The sequence below is a fragment of the Salvia hispanica genome, chromosome 2, assembly GCF_023119035.1.
Source record: "Salvia hispanica cultivar TCC Black 2014 chromosome 2, UniMelb_Shisp_WGS_1.0, whole genome shotgun sequence".
NCBI lineage: Eukaryota > Viridiplantae > Streptophyta > Magnoliopsida > Lamiales > Lamiaceae > Salvia > Salvia hispanica.
This window is the reverse complement of record NC_062966.1, coordinates 581,662-604,467: the sequence shown is the minus strand read 5'-3', so window position 1 is coordinate 604,467 and position 22,806 is coordinate 581,662. Positions and strand designations below refer to the sequence as shown.

Sequence of the window (22,806 nt, the reverse complement as noted above, 5' to 3'; positions counted from 1 at the left end):
TAAAATAAAATAACTGATATTTTTTTACCATAAATGAAAATGACTCAACATGATGGCACATTTCCAAGTGAAACATATCGAACATCCAAGTCTAATTTATTGTTTCAACATCCAAGTCTAATTTATTTCTTACTGTAACAACAAAACAGCCTTCCAAGTCAAGAAACAACCAATTTATGAACCCAAAATTCTGAAGATAATATTGAGCTCTACCCAAATTTGCTCACCAAAAGCATTTTTATTGCCCTATATTGTTTGTACAGATATAACCTTGGAAAGTCGAATTCGAACTATTGGGCTTTGCTCAGTCGCGATACTCATCCATGAACGCTTTGTGAAAGTCCGTGAGACGAGACACGATGGCTGGTATTCTGTCCTCTTGAGGTAAAATCGTGCACCTGAAATGCCATGTCCCGGGAACCTACAACAATACGGTGCATCAGTCAGCAGCCGAAGAAGAATCCGCAAGAAAAGTAAAAGCAGATATAAACCAGTTAGCGTGATGAAGCCACTACTACACTATGTCACATTATTTAGATCTTCTCGTTCGAACGTATTGCCAATCGTTTAATGCTATTACTTGAAACAAATGCTCCCAACTAGTATAAGTCGAGTTACTGGTCGTTACCTGTCCAAATCCAGAACCAGGAACGACAACCACTCCAGTGGCATTGAGGAGACAACGAGCATAGAATGCATCAGGAGCAGTTTTCATGGACTTTGCAGCTTCGATTGCTTTGTTTGGCAAGCTAATGCGAGGGAACAAATACATTGCTCCTTCGGCCCTGTTGCAGGTTACTCCCTCCAAACTATTGAGTGCATCTTCGAGAGTCTGAATATGCACAAAAATCGAGTTAAAGTCGAGCACGATTTATCTTTTCGCCTATTTCAATTGATAATTGCAAGTTTTATTCAATTTTCTTTCATTGCTTGTGTCTCTCTTAGGTTTTCATTGATGTTTCATTGCTAAGGTTCGAGACGAAGTGCTAACCTTGGCTCGTCTCGCCAGGGAGGATAAAATTCCATCTCTCTCAGCAGTATAAGATTCATACGATTCATCTCCCACCTGCATTGCATCCATCAGATACGAACTTCTAAATACGAGGCGCACAAAGTGGAAATGGTCTGAAAATCGAACAGAGTCACGATAGTACTAACCTTTGGTGGGCTCATGACGAGGCTTGCGAGAATCTGACCGGATATGTTAGAACAGAGGTTGACCGATGCTAGTTTGTACATCTGCTCTCTTATCTCGGGAGCGAAGCCAGTGACTTCCATGTAGCCTCCCCGTTTTCCACATTCTCCGTAGTAACCTGGGAGCATCGAGCAAAATTAAACACGTATCCTAAGATTATCATGATATGAGATGTGCCTGTAGCTATACCTTTCGACACGGACTGGAAGGATACCAAAGAAATGTCTTTCTCCCCGTAACCCATGGACCGTGCCACTTTCTTGAACGAGTGAAACTGCTTGTCGGGCACATATATATTTTCTTGGTACACCTGCAGAGGCGCGGCTAGCATCAGCAATCGACTAAGTTTATACGTTGGTTCTGTCATTTTCAGCCCATTCATACACGTAAAAGTTAACGAGAAGCAAAGTAGAGCACGTGAAGAATAAAGTCACCTCATCTGCCAAAAGAACGAGTCCTTCATTCTTGCAGAAGTCGACAATTTGCTGTTGGTTGCTCTCAGCCAAAACCTTCAGAGAAAGCGATAAATACGGGAACCAAATAACGAAAAATGGAATTGGTATCTACAAACACGAGGTTTGGCCAGTTTGTTACCTGCCCGGTGGGATTGCCGGGATTTATAACGACTAAAGCCCTCACATCGATACCCTTTGATCTGGCTGCTTCCAACTGTTTCTTAACATCAGAGACTTCCAAACCCCATCCCGTAGCCTCATCGAGATAATATGGAACCTAGGAGACAATAACGTGATGACTTTATATCATACTTCGATTTTGAAGAGAAGAAAAAGATGTGAAACGTACAAGAGAGCCTCCATGCAGGGCAATCGAAGCGGAATACAGAGGGTACTGCGGAATAGGACAAAGGATTCCGTCGTTTTCCGACCTTATCAATAGCTGCATCATCATATGCACCTGAAAGACGAGGGCGGATGTTGTTATATCTAGAATTGCACCTGTTTCGTCTGAACAGTGATAGGTGAATTTGTGAATACCGCAGGGCTTGCGCCATCTGTCAAGAAGATATCATTTGGATCGGCCGGGAATCCATCACGAGCCTCGATGCCAGAGCATATTGTGTCGCGCAGTCCTTTGATACCCTGATTTTAATGATGAACACAAGTTGTTACATCAGTGAATGAGACATGAATTTATCATATGAATTAGATTTCAAAATGCTAATTTTATTACCTGGCTGTGGCTATAAGCTCCAGTGGCTCGTCCAGGAATCTGATCGAGTATCTGAAATGCCCGCTCGATAGAATCAGCACTAGAGATTCACAACAATGATTTTGTTAGAAAACAAAGATTGAGCCAAAAAACATGCAACCTAACTATTCCACATGTATCCACTGACAATAGACAAAAGGGAAAAAACAGTACTAAATCTCGTTTAAAGAAGACAAACGCATAACTTGATCAACTAAAAAGTCGAAAAACACAACTCGTTTCAATCTCGACAGAAGCAAAGTTAAAACAAGAATCCCTCATTGAGGAAACAATCGCCTATCAAAAATCCCATATCAACAGGGATACATATTGTCACGACTCCTTCCAATACAACAACGTTAGGTAGATATGATTACGATGAATACCTAAATATCCCCTGTGTTTCGCCTTTATCCAAAATGGCAGGATGGTCACACAAAGCAAGGACCTGAAATCAGAAACGAGGATGTTTGAAATACAAGTAACTGCACAATTTCGAGCTTCGTTGCACCATTGGAGCGTTACACACCTCTCTGAAAAAGGTGATTGGCTGCTGCCCAAGAGATTGAGGATTTCCAATATTGCAGTATATTATCTGCGGAAACAAAGAGAAAATGAAGCAAACGCAGTGTTTTGGCCAATGCTATTGCGATTCAAGTAAACTATAAAAATGCCAAAACTTTCGCAAATTTGATCAAATTGAAATCACGAAAGCAAGCTTCTAGCATGAATATCACCTTGTGTGAACTAACGAGAGCAACGTTACTTTTATTCACAGGACTTTCACAAGTTCAAATCAAATTTTTTTCAATTCAGAGTTGATTGTATGTTTCACTGATGAGAAAACTATCACATAATCGATTCTAGTAAACTATACTCATCAAATCAAGCTTCTACAAGTATTTGAAAATTGTATATTTTTGTTTGAACTTTCCATCCTCACTTTCAAATTCATACCACAAGTCGATAAAATTTCTAATATACTTTACACATCACGCTACGATTTGAACTTGCAAGCAACTCAATGCCTAATACACTACTCACCTCATCGAAGGGATGAGAATCCGGATTGACCTTCAAGTCTTCTTGTAATTTCTGTCAAAACAAAGCATGTAAAATAACAACCTCAAAGTTCACAAACAAAATGCCTATGATGCATCGAAGCTCAAAGGGTGAACGAACTCGTTTACCTGAGCAAGGTTCACGATTTCACCACGGACTGCATACTCACACTCCAAAACCTGGTAAAGAAGTTTGTTCGATTATTAGATTTCCCCCCTTCTCTCCAAGAATAGCATTTGAACAAGGCAATCAAATGCTGATAATACGAAACACCATGAAAAGGAAAAGCAGTAAATCCGAGATAGGTATCACATCATCAAACAGAACAAAATCACATTCTTTACATACTCCTATTTCAGATAGGAAATGTTTGAATATGGAGCCTTTCAAAGTGATACATTCCAAGATCCAATTTTTTGTCGGCTTCCGTACATGTTCTTTAGCCCGGTACGATTCCTATTATTACTAGGATGATTATGGCTCACTACATTACCTATACGTAGTTGTTCTCTCATTGTAAGTTGTATCCGAAAAAATAGTGAAATCCATAGCTTGGCATCACGCCATCCGTAGACACACATCGTATCGGACTGGATAAACACTTAATCTCATTTGCATTAGTGATTACTTGTGCTTTATTATTTCCCAACAACAAACACTTAACACTCAGACGCACAGCTCAAGAAACAAGCCAATGATCAAAAACATTATCAAAATAACCAATCACACAGAAAAACAACCCTGGAAAATAAAGCAACATAAAAATGGAAGACTGAGAGTAGTGGCCAGCTCAGTGTTGACAGCATACCCCACCAAAAACAGAAGGTCAACTAATCAAAAAATTCACACACAAATCATAACCACTCCCAAAATCAGATCACAAACATCAAAAAAACAATACTAACACCACAAATAAAAACAAGCGGGAAACACCCGAACAAGATTTTTTAAAAAAACAAATCACCTTAGGATTGATGGAATCGATCTTGATAGGGGTGGAGGAATAATCAGAAGCCATGGATTCAGAAGGAGCAGATGGATTCGAAGCAGCAGAGCTCAGGAAACGCAGGAGAATAGACGATTGGGGCAGCGGATTTTGATGTGATTGAGATGAGAAGACTGAAGCGGTGGGATGCTGCAAACTGACAGCACAGATTTTCCTATGTGCTAACAAATTTTTGGACTTTTCCGCCGCAAATTTCCGCATTTTTTTGATTTATACGAATCGAAACGGGAAAGGGATTTCTGGGTTTATCCTCAGCCGCCGAAAGATTTAATCTTTTGGATGAAATGGCAAAGTGCGATGTTTACAGTTTAAGGATTCTTGCTGAACAATCATATATAGGAGAAGTTTATAGGCTTTGCAATAACTCAAATTTGGGTCCCACTTTTGGTTAGATTCTGGTAAAATAAAACCTTGTTCTATTTTTGACTTTATAAACTTAGATTAAAATTCTTTAATTTTATTTATTTTTAGTAAAAGTTTTGATGGAAATACAAATTTTCAAATACCAAGCGAATTAATTTTACAATACAAAGTTGTCAGAGAGAGAAGATATCAAAATTAAACAAAAAAAAACTAATTGTATAGGTATATGTTAATTTATGTCGAATCAAAAACCACATTTGATTCAGCCAGCCAAGATGGGCCTTGAATAAATGAATTCACGGTGTACTTAGACGCCTCGGCCGTTGTGACAGTGGGCCTATACCCGGCCCATTTAACCCGGCCGGCAGTGCTCGACCCTGGCCCGGTATTCTGATACTCGGCATAAAAAATCGAGTTGGGCGGGTCGACACCCTTTACCCAAGAAATCCAGCCCAATGGGTTCAAAAACCCGCCGATTTCGGTCTGCATGACGATGGTCGTCGAGTAATCTTTCCAAGGCCGGCCCAAATAAGTTGGTGCAGTGAGCTTATCAAATGGGCCCATCACACATCTTTGGATGGAAATGCCAGTGTTTTGGTTAGGGTCTTTCTTGCCTTGTGCAGTGATGGTCACAAATTGGTTGGCCATGGGCTGCCTAGGCATGATGTTGCACTTTTGGAAGACGACGGCGGCGTTCCCGAAGATGAAGTCGATGGTGCCCGTAATATTGCACTCGCGGTAGAACTGGCGATTGGAGTGGGGGTAGAGGGTGTCTTGGTAAGCATCAAAGGAGCATCGATGGAAGACAGATTGGTCGGAGCCCGATCGGAGGGCCACGGCCTGGTGCTTGTGTGGCCCGGCCGTGTTTTTGAACCCTATGTCCCGGGCTATAAATCCCTTGCCAGCGACAGCTGTTGCACCAAAAATTTAATTTAGATAGTTAATTCAACTATTAAAAATATATCAAATCTTAAGAGATACAATGTTGAAGAGTTCACTTATATGGCACTTGCTTGCAAGTCTAAACTTAGTGACTAAAATAAGTAGAAGTCCACTATATTATTTTATTTTGGTTTGCAAGTCTATTATAGAATAATATCTTTACCTATGTGAAATCATTACATACAACACAGTTTAAGTGCATTTGATTAGATTGCTCACACCACCAATGTAAATGAGATGATTGTGTAGACACCACACTTAATACACATGATTGGTAACTAACCATATTCATACATTATGCATATTTAGTGAATAAAATAAATAAATCAAATATTGCTACTTTTAATTAACGAATGAAAAGTGGAGGTTCATGATTTTGACTAACAAAGTGAGAGCAACAAATATAATGATGTTGACCTAAAAAATTCACATGGTAGTGTCTCAAAACTTTCATGACGTGTTATAACATGATCTAGTTGAAGCATTATTTGTATCAAATCACATGTTATCTGACATTTTCAGATCATAAATTAGGGGAGTGCTTCCCTCAGATTCGATCGATGCTAGAATTATAAATCTAAAGTCCAAACAAAAATTTAAAATCAACATCTAAATTCCCCATCACTTGTTAAAAAAATTATAGTCCTAATTTGCATCTTGCATTAATTTTTATACTACTTCATTTAAAATTTGAAATTAATAAAAAATAAAATACGAGACTGAAACACTAACCGAAAGTGGCCGTGTCGAAGGTGGCCACTCCGTCGACATTGTTCTTGTCGGCGGAAATGACCGTCGCAGCGGCGCCGTCGCCGTAGATCATCACATTCCAATGCGCCTTCTCCAACAACACATTCTCCTTATACTCTCCGGCCTTCACATATATCACAAATCTCGTCTTACTCTTCTTCTTAAGCATCTTCACCGCCTCATTCACCGTCGTCACATCGCCGGAGCCGTCCGCCGCCACTGTCACATCCGGCTTCGGCCTCACCTCCTGCAGCAGCCTCCGCTCCGCCGCCCCGACCCACGCCGGAAAACCATCCGCCGCCTCCCCCAGCAGCCGCCGGTGCGCCGGAATCTTGAACCCCCCGAGAAATCCGACCACCTTCGTGACGATCGCCAGGCTGTTGCTGGCGAACTCCGTGGAGTTCGCCAGCAACTTGCTGACGTCATCCCTAACCGCGGTCGCGTTCGCCCCGGCCTCGTCGAGGGCGTCGAGGCACGTGTCCTGGTCGGTGATCGCCGCGCTCAGCCACGTCCTCAGGTCGTCTGCGACGGAGAGCAGCTGCTTTCCGCCGCTGGCGCGGGCGGCGTCGGCGGTCTCGCTCAGCGAGTCCGTGGCGTCGCCCAGCAAGGCGCTACAGACCTGCAGCGCCTGCCTGGCGCTCGCGCCGAGGCTTTCGTGGCTGCGGACGTATTCCGCCGCGAAATCGGACGCTTTCGCCAGTGCGTCCGCGGCCACGGAGAGCGAGTAGCGGAAGATCGTCTGCGGATCGGACGAGTTGGCGGACCTCAGACTCGTGACGCACGACTCGGGGTACTCGGTCGCGCTGCAGATGGATTTCAGCGCGGCCGAGGTGGTGGCCGGAGTTTCGCCGGAGCTGTTTTTCCGGTGAGCTAAAGTTCCGGCGACAATTCCGGCGATGAGGCCGATCAGAAGAATGGCTGAGATGGCGAGGATGATGAGGCGCTTGCGAGTTTTGCGACGGAACTCGGTGTCGTCGCGCTCGTCGACTTTGCCGTAGCCTTTGAAGGACTTGACGGTGTCCATGGCTGAGTTTGTGTTTGCGTAAAAGGCGTGTTTTGGTGTTTGTGTTTTTTCTCGAGTTGGGGTATTTATTGAGTGATTTTTGTGTTTGTTAATTTGATTGAATACTTCTTCTTCGATGCTTCTTTTGTTTTATTTAACCATTAGTTTTGTGGAGATAGTAATACAGTGTGCTCTGGCTGGATTAACGTGTGTGGGATGCGCTTTCACATTTGTTTCTATGAGCACGCGCTTTTACAGTAGAGATAATTTGTTTCTCAATATTAAATTGAGACAGCATTATCTCAAAGATTGAATTAGCTAAGATTAATTTGTCAAAAAAAAAAAAGATTCATAACTAATTCTACGAGACAATTTTTTTTTTCCTAAATTTTCGATTTAGCATTTAAAAAAAAAAAATTTATTAAGTTTTTTGCATAACAACTCATGCTTATAAAATACCACATCCGTCCCCCAAATATTGACACACTTTGACCCGACACGAATTTTAAGAAATGTAATGAAAAATGGGTTCAAAAAGTTGGTAGGATGTGGATCCTACTTTTAAAGTATTAGTTTTATAAGAAAATGTGAGTATGAATGAGTTAGTGTAATATGAGGGTCCACTACAAAAAATGATAAAAAGTGAAGTGTGTTAAATTTTTAGGGACGGACTGAAATGGTAAACTGTGTCAAATTTTCAGGGATGGAGGTAGTCCTGAAAACTCAACAAAATTATATGAATAAAAAAATAAAGTTTTAACTTGGTTGTATCTCGTGTTAAGTTCTATTATGATGAATCCCACTGAACAAAACAAGATAATTATTAAAGCAAACGGCCATTTATGTATTATCAAATTAATTTTGAATTGTTGATGGTTTTTTTTTTTATTAAATGTGTTGCTCATCTTGTATGAGTACATTAGAAACACTATGAGAAGAATTAAGGAGTAGTATCTTTTCTAAAGTACTATGAATTTATTGGTATATTCAAATTCTATTTTGGCATTTATAAATTGGCCCTTTTAAAATTTGACAAATTGATTGCCATTGATTGTGCTCAACCGTATGTTTGAGAGCATAATGAATGAAATTTAAATGAGAAGGGCCCTCTATATTCTATTCGCTTTGACCAAATCTCCAAATATATACAACAATAATATATTTTCTTATATCTTTCTTTATACTCCTTTTTACACTGTCAATGTTATTTCTCAGTTTCTCTCTCCTACAAATTCATCTCATTCTTATCTTTCAATCCCCAATGATTTCATGTCATTCCTATCTGCCAATCCACAATAACAGGAATCAATTGAAAATATGTAATTTGAAATAAATGTAGTGTCTATAGTCTATACCAATCTTTTTTCTTTGCGCACTCTTGCATCCAAGTCCTATAATTCTCCACTTTAAAAATTTTAAAACAGTAGCATTAAACATTAGAGAATAAGACATGTTATAGCCTTTCGTATTTGGAATGATATAGTGTAGGTTGGGATGAAACATTCAAATATATATATAATAGTAAGATTAAATAAAATCAAACATATAATATGAGTACAAAAAAACTAAATCGCCAAATGGACCCCTGTTGATAACATTTGGGCCGGGTGGTAAGTATTTAATTTTCTAGATCCAAAATCAATAATGACAAAAGATTTAAAACAAAAAGGTGTAGGGTCAAAATACATACAACCTGTGATGTAAGAATTCGTCAAATAAATTAAATTATGTCATACATAAAAAAATGGAAAATATTTTTATTTTTTATGAAAAAATATGTTTTATAAATGATGTGATAATGTGCTAAAAATACTCTTCATGTAATAACGTGCTAAAAACTTGCATTTTTTCATTTTTATGGAATACATTATTACAATCCACAAGATGACAAGATAAAACTTATTCCTATTTTCGACACAAAGCCACTAAATTACACATTAAGGATTATTGAAGCAACTCAAATGGGCCTTAGCTATGGGCCTCAATTATGAAAACCAATCTCATCAACTAAAAATTACACACACAAGAATTACAACCCTAGTGAATAAGGGAAGCCGGTTGAGGGCAACCAACTCCCACCGGCGACGAACTTCCCTGGCGTGTAACCCGCTGCCTCGGTCGAGCTCGTGATCACCTTGTACCCTTTCCATTTAACCCTTCCGGAAGTGGACGCCCCGGCCCCCGTGTTTTGATACTCTCCATAAGTCAGAGTATTGAGGGCGAAACTCCCGCTCCACTCATGCCACCCGGCCGGGTGTATCACGTCCGTTATGGACGACTGCATGACGATGGTCCTGGAATATTCCTTCCAGGGCCGTCCAAGATAAGTAGGAAAACTTTTTTGGACTGACTTCAAGTCAGAAGTCGCTCCAATCCTACTTTTTTGTATCACTATGCCCGTGTTCTGGTTCGGGTCGGTTCGGCCGTGGGCCGTGACCATGTTCTTTTGACCCGAATTAGGGCGACGGGCGTGGATGTCACAATCTTGGAGCACTGAGGCGGCGTTACCAAAGATAAAGTCAACCGTGCCAGCTATATAGCAGTTTATGAAGAAATTTCGATTGGAGTGGACATATAGCGTGTCTTGATAGGCCAGAATGTCGCATTTGTAGAATGCGGAAAGATCTGACCCGACCCGAAGCGCGACGGCTTGGTGCTTGGAGGGCCCGGCCGTGTTTTGGAAAGTGATGTCTCTGGCCAAGAACTTTTCTCCTACTACAGCTGCAAACCAACATTTGAGAATAAGTTAGATGCCATGTTATTTCATTTAAAAAGTGGATGGAACTACTTTATAATTAAAGCAATGGCATTAACGAAACCATCAAAAGGTGGTTGAAATGGGATAGTTTGACTAAATGTTAGACTATATACATTGATGTGATTTTATGTAACCTATTACAAATCTAGTGACTAAACAATTTTGCAACCACTATTTACCGATAGTGATTGCTAATTTTTTTTAAAGAAAATTTAGTAAAAATACATAAGAAAGCAGTCAAATAATTTGTGTCGGTGATTTAGGTGTCGGCCGGGTTTTAAGTGACAATAAAAGCGTAATTAAAGGAGGGAAGTAAGCGAAGAACGTGCTAACTTATGAATCATCACATCAATAAAAATGAAACATTTCAATGTCATCAAATCATGCTTTAAAAGACGTAGAATTTATTTCCTGTCTATATAATCCAAATTTTGTACTTCCTCACTTCTATTACTTCAATAGTAATAGAGACATTTCATTTTGCGCACTCATTTTGAAAAAATAATTATAAATAGTTAAAGTGGATAAAAAGTAAAGTAAGGGAGAGAATAACGTAGAGAAGAGTCTTATCTATAATATTCTCTCTCTTTCTTTACTTTTTCTCCACTTTAACTATATATAATTATTTTTTCAAAACGAGTGTGCAAAATGAAATGTCTCTATCACTATGGAACGAAAGGAGTACTACTTTAAAATAATGAAACAAGAATTTCTTTTAATTTATTTGGATGATAGAAATTTTTACATAATTTATTTATATAAAAACATTAATACAGTACTTAACAATATTAATAAATATTAATTTTTTTAGGGGTTTGGACCTCTCGTGACTTATATATGTCAGTCACTGTATGTATATATGTGTATGAATAAAGAAATATATTGTATACATAACACAGTACTACTATGTATTTAATTAGAGTATTGCCAATAAAGCTAAAAATAAATAAATTGATAGATGTATACATTATTTATCATATCTATATCTATTTTCTATAATGCTCGACAGCCATATACGCATGCACACAGTTTTCCATATATAGTATACAAAGAATTCAATTGCGCACATAGTCAAATATTTGCATGCAAATATACCGTGAAAAATTGTTATCTTATTTATATTCCTAATATATATAGTCTATGTAGATGTAACATCCATGTCATGATTTATTTTATAGAAAAAGGTCAGTCACTCATTTGCATGATAGTTGACAACTTGACTAATTATCTTGTTTTCATATATAGCATAACTTTACAACTAGGCGATCGGAAAAAATATCAGGGAATAAGAATAAATTCATTTAATTTTTTGTACAGCTTTTTCAAATGGGAATAAGAATTAATCATATTTCGATTATAGTTATCAGAAAAATTATCTTCAACCCCTATCGAACTTATGCATAGAGAATTATTAGTTTAAAATTCTACTAATATTTTTTAGCCACTAATTATAACTATAATATTATAACTAATATATTGGGACCCAATTCTAGAAATATGGAAGGCTTCTAAGAAACGTAATGATACATTGTTTCTCTTCTTTGCCATTTTATCTAAATGGGCAGACGCTAAAAACAAAAGAATTCATGTGATTTTGTACTCAACGTTTTGTATGTATAGTAGATTCGTATATATCGAAGCACAATAACCCACCCCCACTAACTACAACCCAATCCTAGCCTCTACTTTGTTCTACTCTAGTCACTTTCGACACCTAGTGAACACACACACACACATTCGATTTTTGTCAATATTTTCTTAAATCAAATCACTTAATTACATGCAACAATTTTGAAGTTGTATTAGTATTGCATAATGTGAAGATCATAATGTTTTAAAATTGATTTAACTATTGATACGAGATCTAATTATTCTAGTATCTTCCACATACCATAGAAAAATTCCATGTAGCTAGATATAAATTTTTTGAAAACATATAGTAGAAATTACGAAATTTATCGTATAATATATTATCAAAATTTTATTGTATTAAAGTGAGAATGACTACCATTTCTGTATTTTTGTAAAATAGCTAGGAGTATATAATTTACTTATTTCTCTATTTTGAAAATCAGGCATATTGTAGTAATTTTCACTTATTTACATAATGGTTTATATTTTACGGAAATTGCAAACATAAAATATTAAAATTAAACCAAAATATGAATTAAACCGAATGATGCTTACCTAAGAAAGTTGAAAAGGCAAGATGCAAGAAAAAATCAATTTTAGTGGAAAAATGAGTATGCATGCACGAATAAAACATTAAAAACAAAATACAAAACACGTTTAATAGACGAAAAAGCAAGAACCGTAACTCACCAACTGTAGCGGAGTTAAACGTGGTGCTTCCGTCGACAACGTTCTTGCTGGCGGTGATGATGGTGGTGGTCCGCCCATCTCCGACGAACATTATGTTCGTCTTCTTCTTCGGCACCTCCACGTTCTCCCTGTACACCCCCGCCTTTATCCTAATCACGTACCTCTTGCTGCTCTTCTCCGGCGCCGCCGCCACCGCCGCCGCCACCGTCTTGTAGTCTCCGCTCCCGTCCGCCGCCACCACCACGTTCGGCGTCACGGAGGACGACTGCAGCAGCCGCCTGTCCCCCGCCGACATCCACTCCGGCCAGCCCCCGTCCGCCGCCGCCGCCGTGAGCTTCCTCCCGCCGTTGAGCTTCCTCTCCTCCTCCGCGTCCTTCTTCGTCATGTTGGTCAGCATCGCGAGCGAGTTGCTGCAGAGCTGCTCGACCCGAACGACCTGCCCTCCTATGAAGACTTCTCGTACATGCCTGTCGGCCTTGCTGTACGAGAAGCCGTCTAGGCAGGTCTCCTAAATTTTTTAAAAAAATGTGTTAGATTTATTGTTTAATTTCAATTTTGTATGCTTTAGTTGAATTTCGTTACTTATTACTATTAAGTTACATAGTTTCACTAGCGAGACTTATAACAAGACACTAAAATTATTTGACAGTATTATTGTCAGAGTGGTTAATGATTGAGACCAAATATTTTATGTTGAATGTTGCGATTTAAAAAAAAAAAGACCTGATTGGTGATGGCGGAGGAGAGTAGGGTTTTGAGGTCATCGGCATGGGCCTCGATCGACTTCTTGAACGGGTACTCGTTGAGCTCGTCGACAGCGGTCTCGAGCTCATCGAGCGTCTCGTCCAGCGTCTCGAGGCAGTCCTTGAGCGCCCCCTTCTCCCGCTTCGTGAAGTTGCCCTTGTCGGCGGCGAGCAGCTTTCCGATGGTGGCGTAGTTCCGCTTCACGGCGGCGATCGTCACGTTCAGCGACAGAGTGATGATGTCCTTGGGGGATTTCACCTTCTTGCCGCCGTCGAGAGAGGCGGCGATGGAGGAGTAGCAGAGCTCCGGGTACAATGTGCTGCTGCAGGAGGCTCGAGCGATGGCGTGGGCGCCGGAGATTTTGAGGGCGGCGCTTTCGCCGGCGCCGGAGGGGCTGTGGCGCCGGGATTTTACTCCGGCGGCGACTCCGATCACGGCGGAGACCAGGACGGTTGTGGCGAGGAGAGAGAGGAGGAGTTTTTTTCGGGTGGCTTTGTCGCCGGAAAATGATCTTCCGGCGAAGAATTGGCGGAGGCGGGACATTTTTTTGAAAGAGAGAAGGGAATGGTTGAGAATTTGCTTAAGGATGAGTGAGTGAAGGTGAACCTTCCATTTATAATGTAAGAGTATTATTTTAAAATTAAATTTATTTTCTATTTTGTGAAAAATGATTGTTGTATTTATATGCTTATAAAATTTGTAATATATGGGTGTCATTTAAAAAAAAAAAATTTCATGAGTACAATATGGTTGATTCAGATTTTTTCTTGATAAATTAAATAATGAGTATTTCTAAATATCATAGTAGTATATTTAGAAATATTATAAATTAAATAGAATATGGGATAAAGCTCATCAACTTAACAATTGACACACGCAATGTTGTAACAATTGATTGGGGCTGCTATGGATTCTTTTTCTTTTCATTTTCCTTTTATTGAAAGAAAAATAGAAGAAAAATACTTTTCAACTCTTGTTAAATATCTCTTTTTCATTTAAATATTTCAAAACTTTTTAAATAATAATTTAGGTTCTTGGGAGTATTGTGCAAGTGTGCCAAGATTATATGATTTTGATGCATTATTTAGCATCAAAGATTATTTGTCGAGAAAGTTTATTTTATATGAGTACCATTTTTTTTCTTGAATTTTATGAGCAAAATTAACATGGTTATTTTGGATTTTCCTTGATAAACAATGAGTATTTGTAATGTATAAGAGTAACATGTTTAATTACTAAAATAATACTAATATAGTTTAAATTCTTTGAATATGTGGACAAAGCTTATCAATTTAACAATTGCCACATGCATATTGTGTAGTAGGAGTAATTGATTGGGGCTGCTAGGATTTCTTTACTTTTGTCATAAAAGAAAAGGAAACAAATTAAAATGAAGTACACTTTACAAGTTCAACTTCGTCAAATTATCTCTCTGTCATCACAATATTTTTCATAACTTTTTTTTTTTATAATAATTTAGATTTTTTTTGGGAGTATTATGCAAGTGTGCAAAGATCATTTGGCGGATTAGACTTACATAGATTAAGGTTCCTTAAAAATTAGTATCAAGTACAACTGATTTTAAATATAAGTTTGAATTCAAATATCTAATTAATTCATCGAAATACCTAGTTTTAAAAACGCTTTAAAAAATTGTGTTTAGTATGGTAAACTCTTATACGGTTTAATGTTTTCAACTATTCCAGTAATTTTCTTCATAAATTTATAATAATTTTTTATATATATCTGCATAGGATACTAAATAAAGCGTCTACATGCTTATATTTCACAAATATACTTTACTTAGGGAACCGAGTTGCTTAAAGTATATACCCATTTGAAAAGTATTGCCTTTAAAAAATAAAAAATGGTTTCATTTTTTTCAATTATTTAGGTTGCTATGTTACTATTTCAAAGACGCTTCTTCTACCTCCGTTAGAGCATCTCCAGTGGTGCCCTTCCCACTACGGACTAGGACTTCCCATCCTACTGCACAATGTAGAACTTCCACTAGGACTTTCCGCAATAAAATAAAATCACAATTATTCAATTTATACGTTTCAAATTTACGAAATTTAACGAGCCGTATATATAGAGCCGTATTTATAGAGTTTTAAAAAAAAATTAAATTTCAACTCGGACGTCCGACCGGGACGTCCGACCCCTTCCACAATGGCGGACGTCAGGTAGGACGTCGCGAGGATATCCGAGGACATCCGACGGGCTAATGGGACAGACGTGTCCGACCTTTTGCTCCATAATGGCGGACGTCGGGTAGGACTTCCGCGACGTCCTACCGTGACATTCACCGTTGGAGATGCTCAGGTTGAAGTTTTGAGTAACCAGGATAGATGGTTTATGGAAACATTAAAATTTTAATTTCACTCTTATGCACGAAAATACAAATTATGCAAAGTGACAAACATTGTAATAGATCTCATTTATAAAATTCAAATGCACGGTAAATAATTTCCCTTTACTACTTTTTATCCAAAAAGAGAGTACTGGGGTTTGCCTCTCACAAAAAGGAATTGTGTTATTGCCCTAAATGCAATTAAATTGAAATGTTCGAACTTTATAAATAAACAAATTCATAAATTTCGAATAAAGTTGACTAAAATATAAATTTCTTTGTTGATTATAAGAAAGTAAGAGGCTTTATCATCCAATCATGTATATTCTTTCTTGATTTATATTATTTGGAAATAATAAATTGAAAGGTGGACGCAACGAGAAAAGTGTGAATCAAAAAAATAAAGATTGCAATCATGAACACTTTATTCAATTATTTATACATTATACCAGAAAATAGACAATTTCATAGATAGTGATACCAGCTCTGATTTCTACTACTATAATATTACGATATTTATATCATCAATATAATTAATTAAGTAAATATTACTTGACTAAATATATAAAATTTCCTTTTTAAGTTCGACCTGAAACGGTATTAATACCAATCGTTTGAATCCCACCGACACTGAGATTAAAATATTTAATTAATTTGATGTTTTTAATAAGGTCAAAATCAATCACCTATATTAAAGTATGGATAATTTTGATTTCTTTCACCCAAATAAATTATAAATTATGGATAATTTTGAATTCTTTCCTTTGTTTAATACCTAGTTTTCGGCACTTTATATTTGTAACTACCGTATATTCTCACCTAGTTAATTGGCGTATAAAAATGCTTTATTGATTTATAATTATATATTCAAAAATGTGTTTGATTAGTGTACAGCTATGGTGTCTGCTGTAAAGAATATATGTTTTTATTATATTTTATTTTTATTTATTTCTTTGAAAGCATTTTTAGTCAGACCCTCACATGCACATAATGATGCATTGGGTAGGTGTAGTACTGTACATTATGTTATTTAATTATCAAACTATGTTTATCATCTTGGTTAATGATTTTCTGTCTTATCTTGTGTCTCTTTAGTTTGGTCATGATCAAGAAACAAATTATATATGGTTTAAGTTAAGCAGATTCCAAGGTACAAATTTAATTTACCAGTACTAGAAATGAGTCCTCTACATTTTTAATGTTTAATATTGTAAAGCCCCACTTTGTACTTGTGTTAAATTGCTTAAATTTGAGATTGTTCTTCATTAAAATTGTCAATGATGTCGATAGATATTTTGTCAGGGATTAGAATATTGAAAAAAAAAACGGATAATCTGAAAGTCGTGATAAATCACTTTCAGATCAAATCAATTTCGGTGATTCTACCAAAATATTTGATCGGATACAACTCAAAGAAATCAGAACTTCTATATGTTGATGTTCGAGAAGTATAGTGCATCTGTTGGAGGGAAAAAACCGAAAATAACTAATTTTCAAAAGGTTTTCGAAATTGCAAATTAGTCCTTTGACTTTCAGAAATTATATTTTCGGATGAATTTCTTACACATCAACTTCGTTGGAATTTTTTTTTTCCAAGCTAACAGCTCGACCCCAGCCAGGGGCTCTGCCCCTTGGACCCCGCTACCCGGGGGCGCTGCCCCCGGACCCCCATTCATCTACCATCATAATGAATTCAAATAAGCGTGCACTCCGCACTTCCATAATTATATGATGTATCATTATGATAATACTGATCAGTCAAGCTAACCCAATTACACTAAAAAATTCAACATATTTTGTATTTAGCATAATAATTGAATAATATTTTTAATATATTAAGAAAACTCAGTTATTTGTAAAAACAGGGGACTTTTCTCCAGGATCATTCAGAAAATAATTAATACACGTATTTTTATTCTTTAATGTGGCTTTTTAGAAGCACCAATCACGGCATATAATTAATTGGATTCATTTGCCACTAGTAAAGCAAATTTTCTTTATTCGGCTTGTAGCTAGACTTTAATGATGATTATTTCGACTTAAATAAATAAATATTGTGTCATATAGTAGTATTTATTAGTTAGACAATTTGGATTTTTAAATTGGATCCTTGGTGAAAAAATAGATTAAATTGATATGTCTTGCCACTAAAAAATTACAATTGCATTCCAAAAATATTTATCCAGTTGGAATGCAAATGTAATTGTTTTTATTTTAGAAAAAAAGTAATGTCAAATAAAACGACCTCTTTCTCAACTCATGCAATTTATTTTATATTTTATTATATTACCATATCAATAATAAGCAAATTATTCCATGTAGATAATATTTTGAAACAGATAAATTAAAGATAGTTAATTTATTTTATCATGTACATTACAAAATCATGATCTACAGCATGTGATTAAAGTAGATATGTTAATTAACGATTAATTAAATTCTGTAATGACTCACAAGCATTATGTTTCATTAATTGTAATAATTTTTTCATCTGCGTTTTAATTTGTAGCATATTATATTCTGATATTCATATACGGATGTTGATAGGTCAACTAGGTGGGAAGCCGCTTCTTTTTCTTTGTTAATTTTACTTCGTGAGTGCTTTATTTTCAATATATATAGACGTTAATAGTTAGCCCATTTTGAACAGGCCTATACTTCTTAGACCCGATCGAGTTCTCATAGTTATAGAAGCATTTTTCCTAGTTTTGTTAAATTAAATTAATTATCCAAACTGAATTCTACTTGGAGTTGGAGAGGAATTCTTGGTCTATAATTTTTTGTGTGTATATATATATAGGGAAGTTCGTTCTAAATTGCAGATAGAGGTAGACGATACAACAAAAACATATATGCGACAAGATACAAATATAATGAGCAACGAAATACAACGATATTTCACATGTGAAATATGCATAGAAGTAATAAACATCTTGTTTGACCATATATCATTTTGGGTATTACAAATGAAAATCTATCTATACATCTTTATCATATAAAAGTTGTGTTTTGAGTACTAATTTAGAATATTTTTAAAATATATTTGTATTAAACAATATAGTGTATTAATAATAATTATAGGATTTGTAACTTCTTTCAAAATTAAGAATTGTATTAGTAATAATTATGATAATTTAAAATGGCAGTTACAATCTAATCACATTGTTGTGTGGGAAAATAATTTTTGTTGGGTTAAGCGTTAGTAATGAATAGAAATCCACCATGTATATATTGATGAATTAACATAATTTTCACACAGCGTGTGTATCTTAATTTATTTCAATATATTAAAGAATTTATGTAAGTACAAAATTATTTTTATGCACATAGGAAATCACTAACTATCATTTAAGAACCAAACAAGTATATATGCGTATTACATAGGTTAAAATTTTTAATCAAAAACTCATCTATCTGCCATTTTAGATTAAAAGATTTAGTCTTTTTTAATTTCATAAGTATCGAGTAATATAAAATTATTTTAATTAATGTCATTTCATTTCTTTGTAACACTCAATTTAATATCCAAAAATTAATGCTCATCATTATTTTACCGTTACATATTTGCTATCATGAATTCTCTATGAGAATAGAATAAAAAATCAAAATATTAAATTCTCTTATAAAATTAATGTGTGTCCGTATATAGTTTCCATCCATCAATCAATTTTTTAATTAATTATTCAGTTTTTGAAACTTATTATTCACATTTAAAGGTGCAAATTTATGACTTTAATTTGGAGAAGTTATACATCATCTCATGTTTAATTTTTTTTATCTATAAATATGTCGTTTGAAGACTTACTATCTACACATTCCTACTTACCTCACACTTAAGTTTGAAATTTTTGTTCATATCTTATGAAGAAAGGTCGACATCATGGAATCATTCTTCACCTTTCTCAATGATCTGGAGCCTTCCACAATTTATTTTGTTATCGAAGTTCGTTGCATCCACGTTTATGAAGCTACTGCTCATGGAGCCATAGCTAATGCCATCGGGTTATAGTGTGTTTTTCATTACCGTGCGGTATGTTGTTTAATGCGTTATTTTATGTTTGTATGCAAATTATATAAAATCATTAATTATATTTTTTTTGCTTAGGGCGTTAGTATTCAAGCAACTTTTCCGTGAAGTTTACACGAAAGGTTTGGTGCAATACTTAAGAAAGTGACGTTTTTTCGTACAATTTCATGTTTATTATTTGTTGTATTTTCATTGTGGTTGTGTGTTTTGTTTTGTTTATTTGTTTTTTTTTTACTCTTCACGATGGCAAATTGTATGAGAGAATGAGGTAAAGGGGCACAGCGTGGACGAAGGCCGATGATATGGTGAAATTTCTGTGTAGCATCACAACTGGCATACTCCTGTCCAATTTGCATATTCATATTTAGTATTTTTCAATAATAATATTATTAATAGTTCTACTAATTGTGGATTGGATATTAGGCTATTCATCAAGTTTAGACTTCCCCATATTATTGGTCTTTATATTTTTGGTCTAATCTTCTTCAATAATTATATTAGTCTGATGAACTGTAGTTTATTCCTTTTGTTATAAAGATGAGCTATTAGGCTATTAAGTTTAAGCTTGCCTATATTATTGGTCCGTTATATATTTGGCTAAGCGATAGCCTTCACTAATTAATATATATTTCCATCTTTTTGGATCACTTATATAAGACGTTATTACTATATCCTCTGTCCCATGGTAGAAAATTATACTATACTATATATCAGTATTTTTCCCACATATCTATATAAGTTGAGTTATGGAAGTATTAATGCTCTTATAAATTAAATAGTATATTATAACTTAATTCTTTTTTTAAATTTTACTTTAATATTGCCTGAATCATTTAGCTATTGTTTTATATTTATTCCATGTCAATTTTTAAAATTTGTTAATATTAAGTGTGTCAATTAATAACAAAATAGTAATAAGTTAATTTGAATTAGTCTAATAATATTGATTTATAATTTATTTATTCACAATTATGAAATTTTTGTATAGAAAGTAGTTCGTGAGATGTCACAATTTCAATTAATTCTAATATAGGAATGGTATTTTTATTTAGTATTCCATGATACATGGATTATTTTTTTTTCTTCAAAGAACATAATGAAATGATGTTATTTCAAATAATTTCCATTCATGTATTATGAATCAAAGCTTTCCAAATTTTTATGCTTCATTCTTAATTATTTCATGTTTAATATATATGTTTTAGCCGTATAATTCATAGTTATTATATACATTTTTTTATAATGTTTTAAATTTTTAGTAAATAACCTATAATTTAAAATTATTATTCACTATTTCACAATCAACTTTCTGAACTTTGCTCAACAATCACTCATTGCTTCTCTCTTGAATCAACACTTTTGAACAAACACTTCACCAAGCTGATCTGCATAAAGCCTAACAAATGCCCCAAAAAACCTCTCATCTGTCTATCTACAAACACCTTCAAAATCTGCACATGAGGGTCAAAGGATCACTGATCAGATCACCCATCTCAAACCTCCTAGGGGAGAAGCCTCTTGATCTCCCTGCACTTCGTTCTTCTCCAACCAAGTACATATCACCAACGACGACTTCCTGAATATCTCCACCACCTCACTCTCCGAGACCCTTTACACTCTGATCCACCCCCATTTCCTTCGTCTTGGTGAAAAAGATAACTGTTCTAATGGCTACGCAAATTGAAGTTGAGCCTATAGTCTCTGAGAGAGAAAAAGAATAAGACAATCTTATAGTTATGCATCACTTTTGACAACAGATTGAGAATAGGACAATCTTATATTCACTGAAAGAGAAATATATATTCAGCCGCCTATAAAGTGAAAAAAACTAGTTTTGTTTATGTTCCAAAATCTGTTGAAAATGGACATTGTTTCACATATGCATGAAAATGCCATAGCTCACACCACAAATTACAAGTTTCGGTTCAACATTGCAGATTATTTAAAAAAAATGTAGCCTACTTTCAACTATGCATTTCTCATTGTTATCATCATGCTTCCTGTCTCTCACTAGAACAAGTATAGCTTTGCTTTTTTCAGCAGTCATCCATCCCTCACACCACAAATTGACATTGACATCTCTTGTAGCCATAGAATAGTTATCTTCCAGAATAAATAAAGAAATGCAAATTGAAGTTGAGTCGGTAGCCTTTAGTAGCAATTTCAGTCTAAGAAGACACAAGCAGCATATGAATATGAAAGCATAGAAAATCCAATACCCCTTTTCCCAGCAGATATATGAAATAAAGTAAAATCGGAAGCATGAAAGAGAAGGAAAGGTGAACTGGAAATGCAGAAATGAAGAAGAGTTCAAATCATTACCTGATTATATATCTACCGACCGATCGTAGAGATGAATCGGTGGACTCAGTCACAGAGAGAGAAGCTAGGGCATAGTTGCGGAGAGAGCGGCTTGGGAAAATTCGCAGAGAGAGGGGGAGAGAGGAAACACGCAAAATGATATTTTCTGTATTTAAATAACCCGTTTACATTTCGACCCGGATTAAGATCTGCACTTTTTTTAAAATCTGATACGTTTACTAAGAAATTGAATTACAATTCTTTCGCTGTGGTATGGAATTGAAAATGTGGAACTAGAATTGATTGGAATTGGAATTCAATTCCAAATCTTTGTATTTTAGTGGAATCGAACTGCTGAATTGGAATTTGAGGCTCCAATTCCAATTCCAAGGTCCGAATTCCACGATGCCGAACTCACCTGCGTTTCCTTCTTTATTCCTTGCGTTTCATTGCACAACATGCTATGCTATGATTTGTAGAACAACAGAGGATCTGTTCCCCAAATGGATCTTGATATGGTAATTAGGAATTCTAACAAAAAAACTTGTTAGTTTTTATTTTTCATTATGATTAGTCAAACCTCATGGTTTATATTCAACTAACCCTACGATCTAGTGTTTGCTTTTTAATCTTGTATTACACACATAACTAATTAGCCATCCTACACTACACATAGTAGTGGGATAACATATCTACTAGTAGTAGTTTATTAATTAAGTTGATTACAACAAGTTACAATCGTACACAAATTGAGTATCACTTCGCTGGCAT

At 35.7% G+C, this 22,806-nt stretch overlaps 3 protein-coding genes across 3 annotated transcripts; all 3 read right to left on the bottom strand.

The window, feature by feature from the left end:
- On the bottom strand, positions 1-4,754 carry LOC125205271 (alanine aminotransferase 2-like). Its single transcript, XM_048104107.1, has 15 exons — positions 4,431-4,754; positions 3,595-3,645; positions 3,449-3,499; positions 2,934-2,999; positions 2,791-2,852; positions 2,387-2,465; positions 2,191-2,295; positions 2,000-2,110; positions 1,790-1,927; positions 1,630-1,704; positions 1,385-1,505; positions 1,159-1,313; positions 992-1,066; positions 629-832; positions 1-421 (listed from the first exon to the last, which is right to left on the bottom strand). Exons 1-15 carry the CDS (start codon positions 4,671-4,673, stop codon positions 305-307), a joined length of 1,653 nt encoding a protein of 550 aa, XP_047960064.1. The 5' UTR covers positions 4,674-4,754; the 3' UTR covers positions 1-304.
- A 193-nt stretch (positions 4,755-4,947) lies between these two features.
- LOC125207852 (pectinesterase 3-like) lies at positions 4,948-7,618 on the bottom strand. The gene is made up of 2 exons (XM_048107352.1): positions 6,510-7,618; positions 4,948-5,746 (listed from the first exon to the last, which is right to left on the bottom strand). Exons 1-2 carry the CDS (start codon positions 7,549-7,551, stop codon positions 5,070-5,072), a joined length of 1,719 nt encoding a protein of 572 aa, XP_047963309.1. The 5' UTR covers positions 7,552-7,618; the 3' UTR covers positions 4,948-5,069.
- A 1,733-nt stretch (positions 7,619-9,351) lies between these two features.
- On the bottom strand, positions 9,352-13,949 carry LOC125205402 (pectinesterase-like). The gene is made up of 3 exons (XM_048104300.1): positions 13,334-13,949; positions 12,611-13,118; positions 9,352-10,251 (listed from the first exon to the last, which is right to left on the bottom strand). The coding sequence occupies exons 1-3, from the start codon at positions 13,895-13,897 to the stop codon at positions 9,560-9,562; spliced, it is 1,764 nt and encodes a 587-aa protein (XP_047960257.1). The 5' UTR covers positions 13,898-13,949; the 3' UTR covers positions 9,352-9,559.
- Positions 13,950-22,806: the final 8,857 nt, after the last annotated feature.

Coding starts and splice junctions, on each gene's coding strand:
- LOC125205271 (XM_048104107.1), bottom strand. CDS start 4,673: ATGCGGAAATTTGCGGCGGAAAAGTCCAAAAATTTGTTAGCACATAGG. Junction 833..991: donor CCCTGGCGAGACGAGCCAAG/GTTAGCACTTCG, acceptor GTGCATATTCAG/ACTCTCGAAGATGCACTCAA. Junction 422..628: donor CTGGTTCTGGATTTGGACAG/GTAACGACCAGT, acceptor GTATTGTTGTAG/GTTCCCGGGACATGGCATTT.
- LOC125207852 (XM_048107352.1), bottom strand. CDS start 7,551: ATGGACACCGTCAAGTCCTTCAAAGGCTACGGCAAAGTCGACGAGCGC. Junction 5,747..6,509: donor CTTCGACACGGCCACTTTCG/GTTAGTGTTTCA, acceptor TTGGTGCAACAG/CTGTCGCTGGCAAGGGATTT.
- LOC125205402 (XM_048104300.1), bottom strand. CDS start 13,897: ATGTCCCGCCTCCGCCAATTCTTCGCCGGAAGATCATTTTCCGGCGAC. Junction 13,119..13,333: donor CCTCCGCCATCACCAATCAG/GTCTTTTTTTTT, acceptor TAAAAAATTTAG/GAGACCTGCCTAGACGGCTT. Junction 10,252..12,610: donor GTTTAACTCCGCTACAGTTG/GTGAGTTACGGT, acceptor GTTGGTTTGCAG/CTGTAGTAGGAGAAAAGTTC.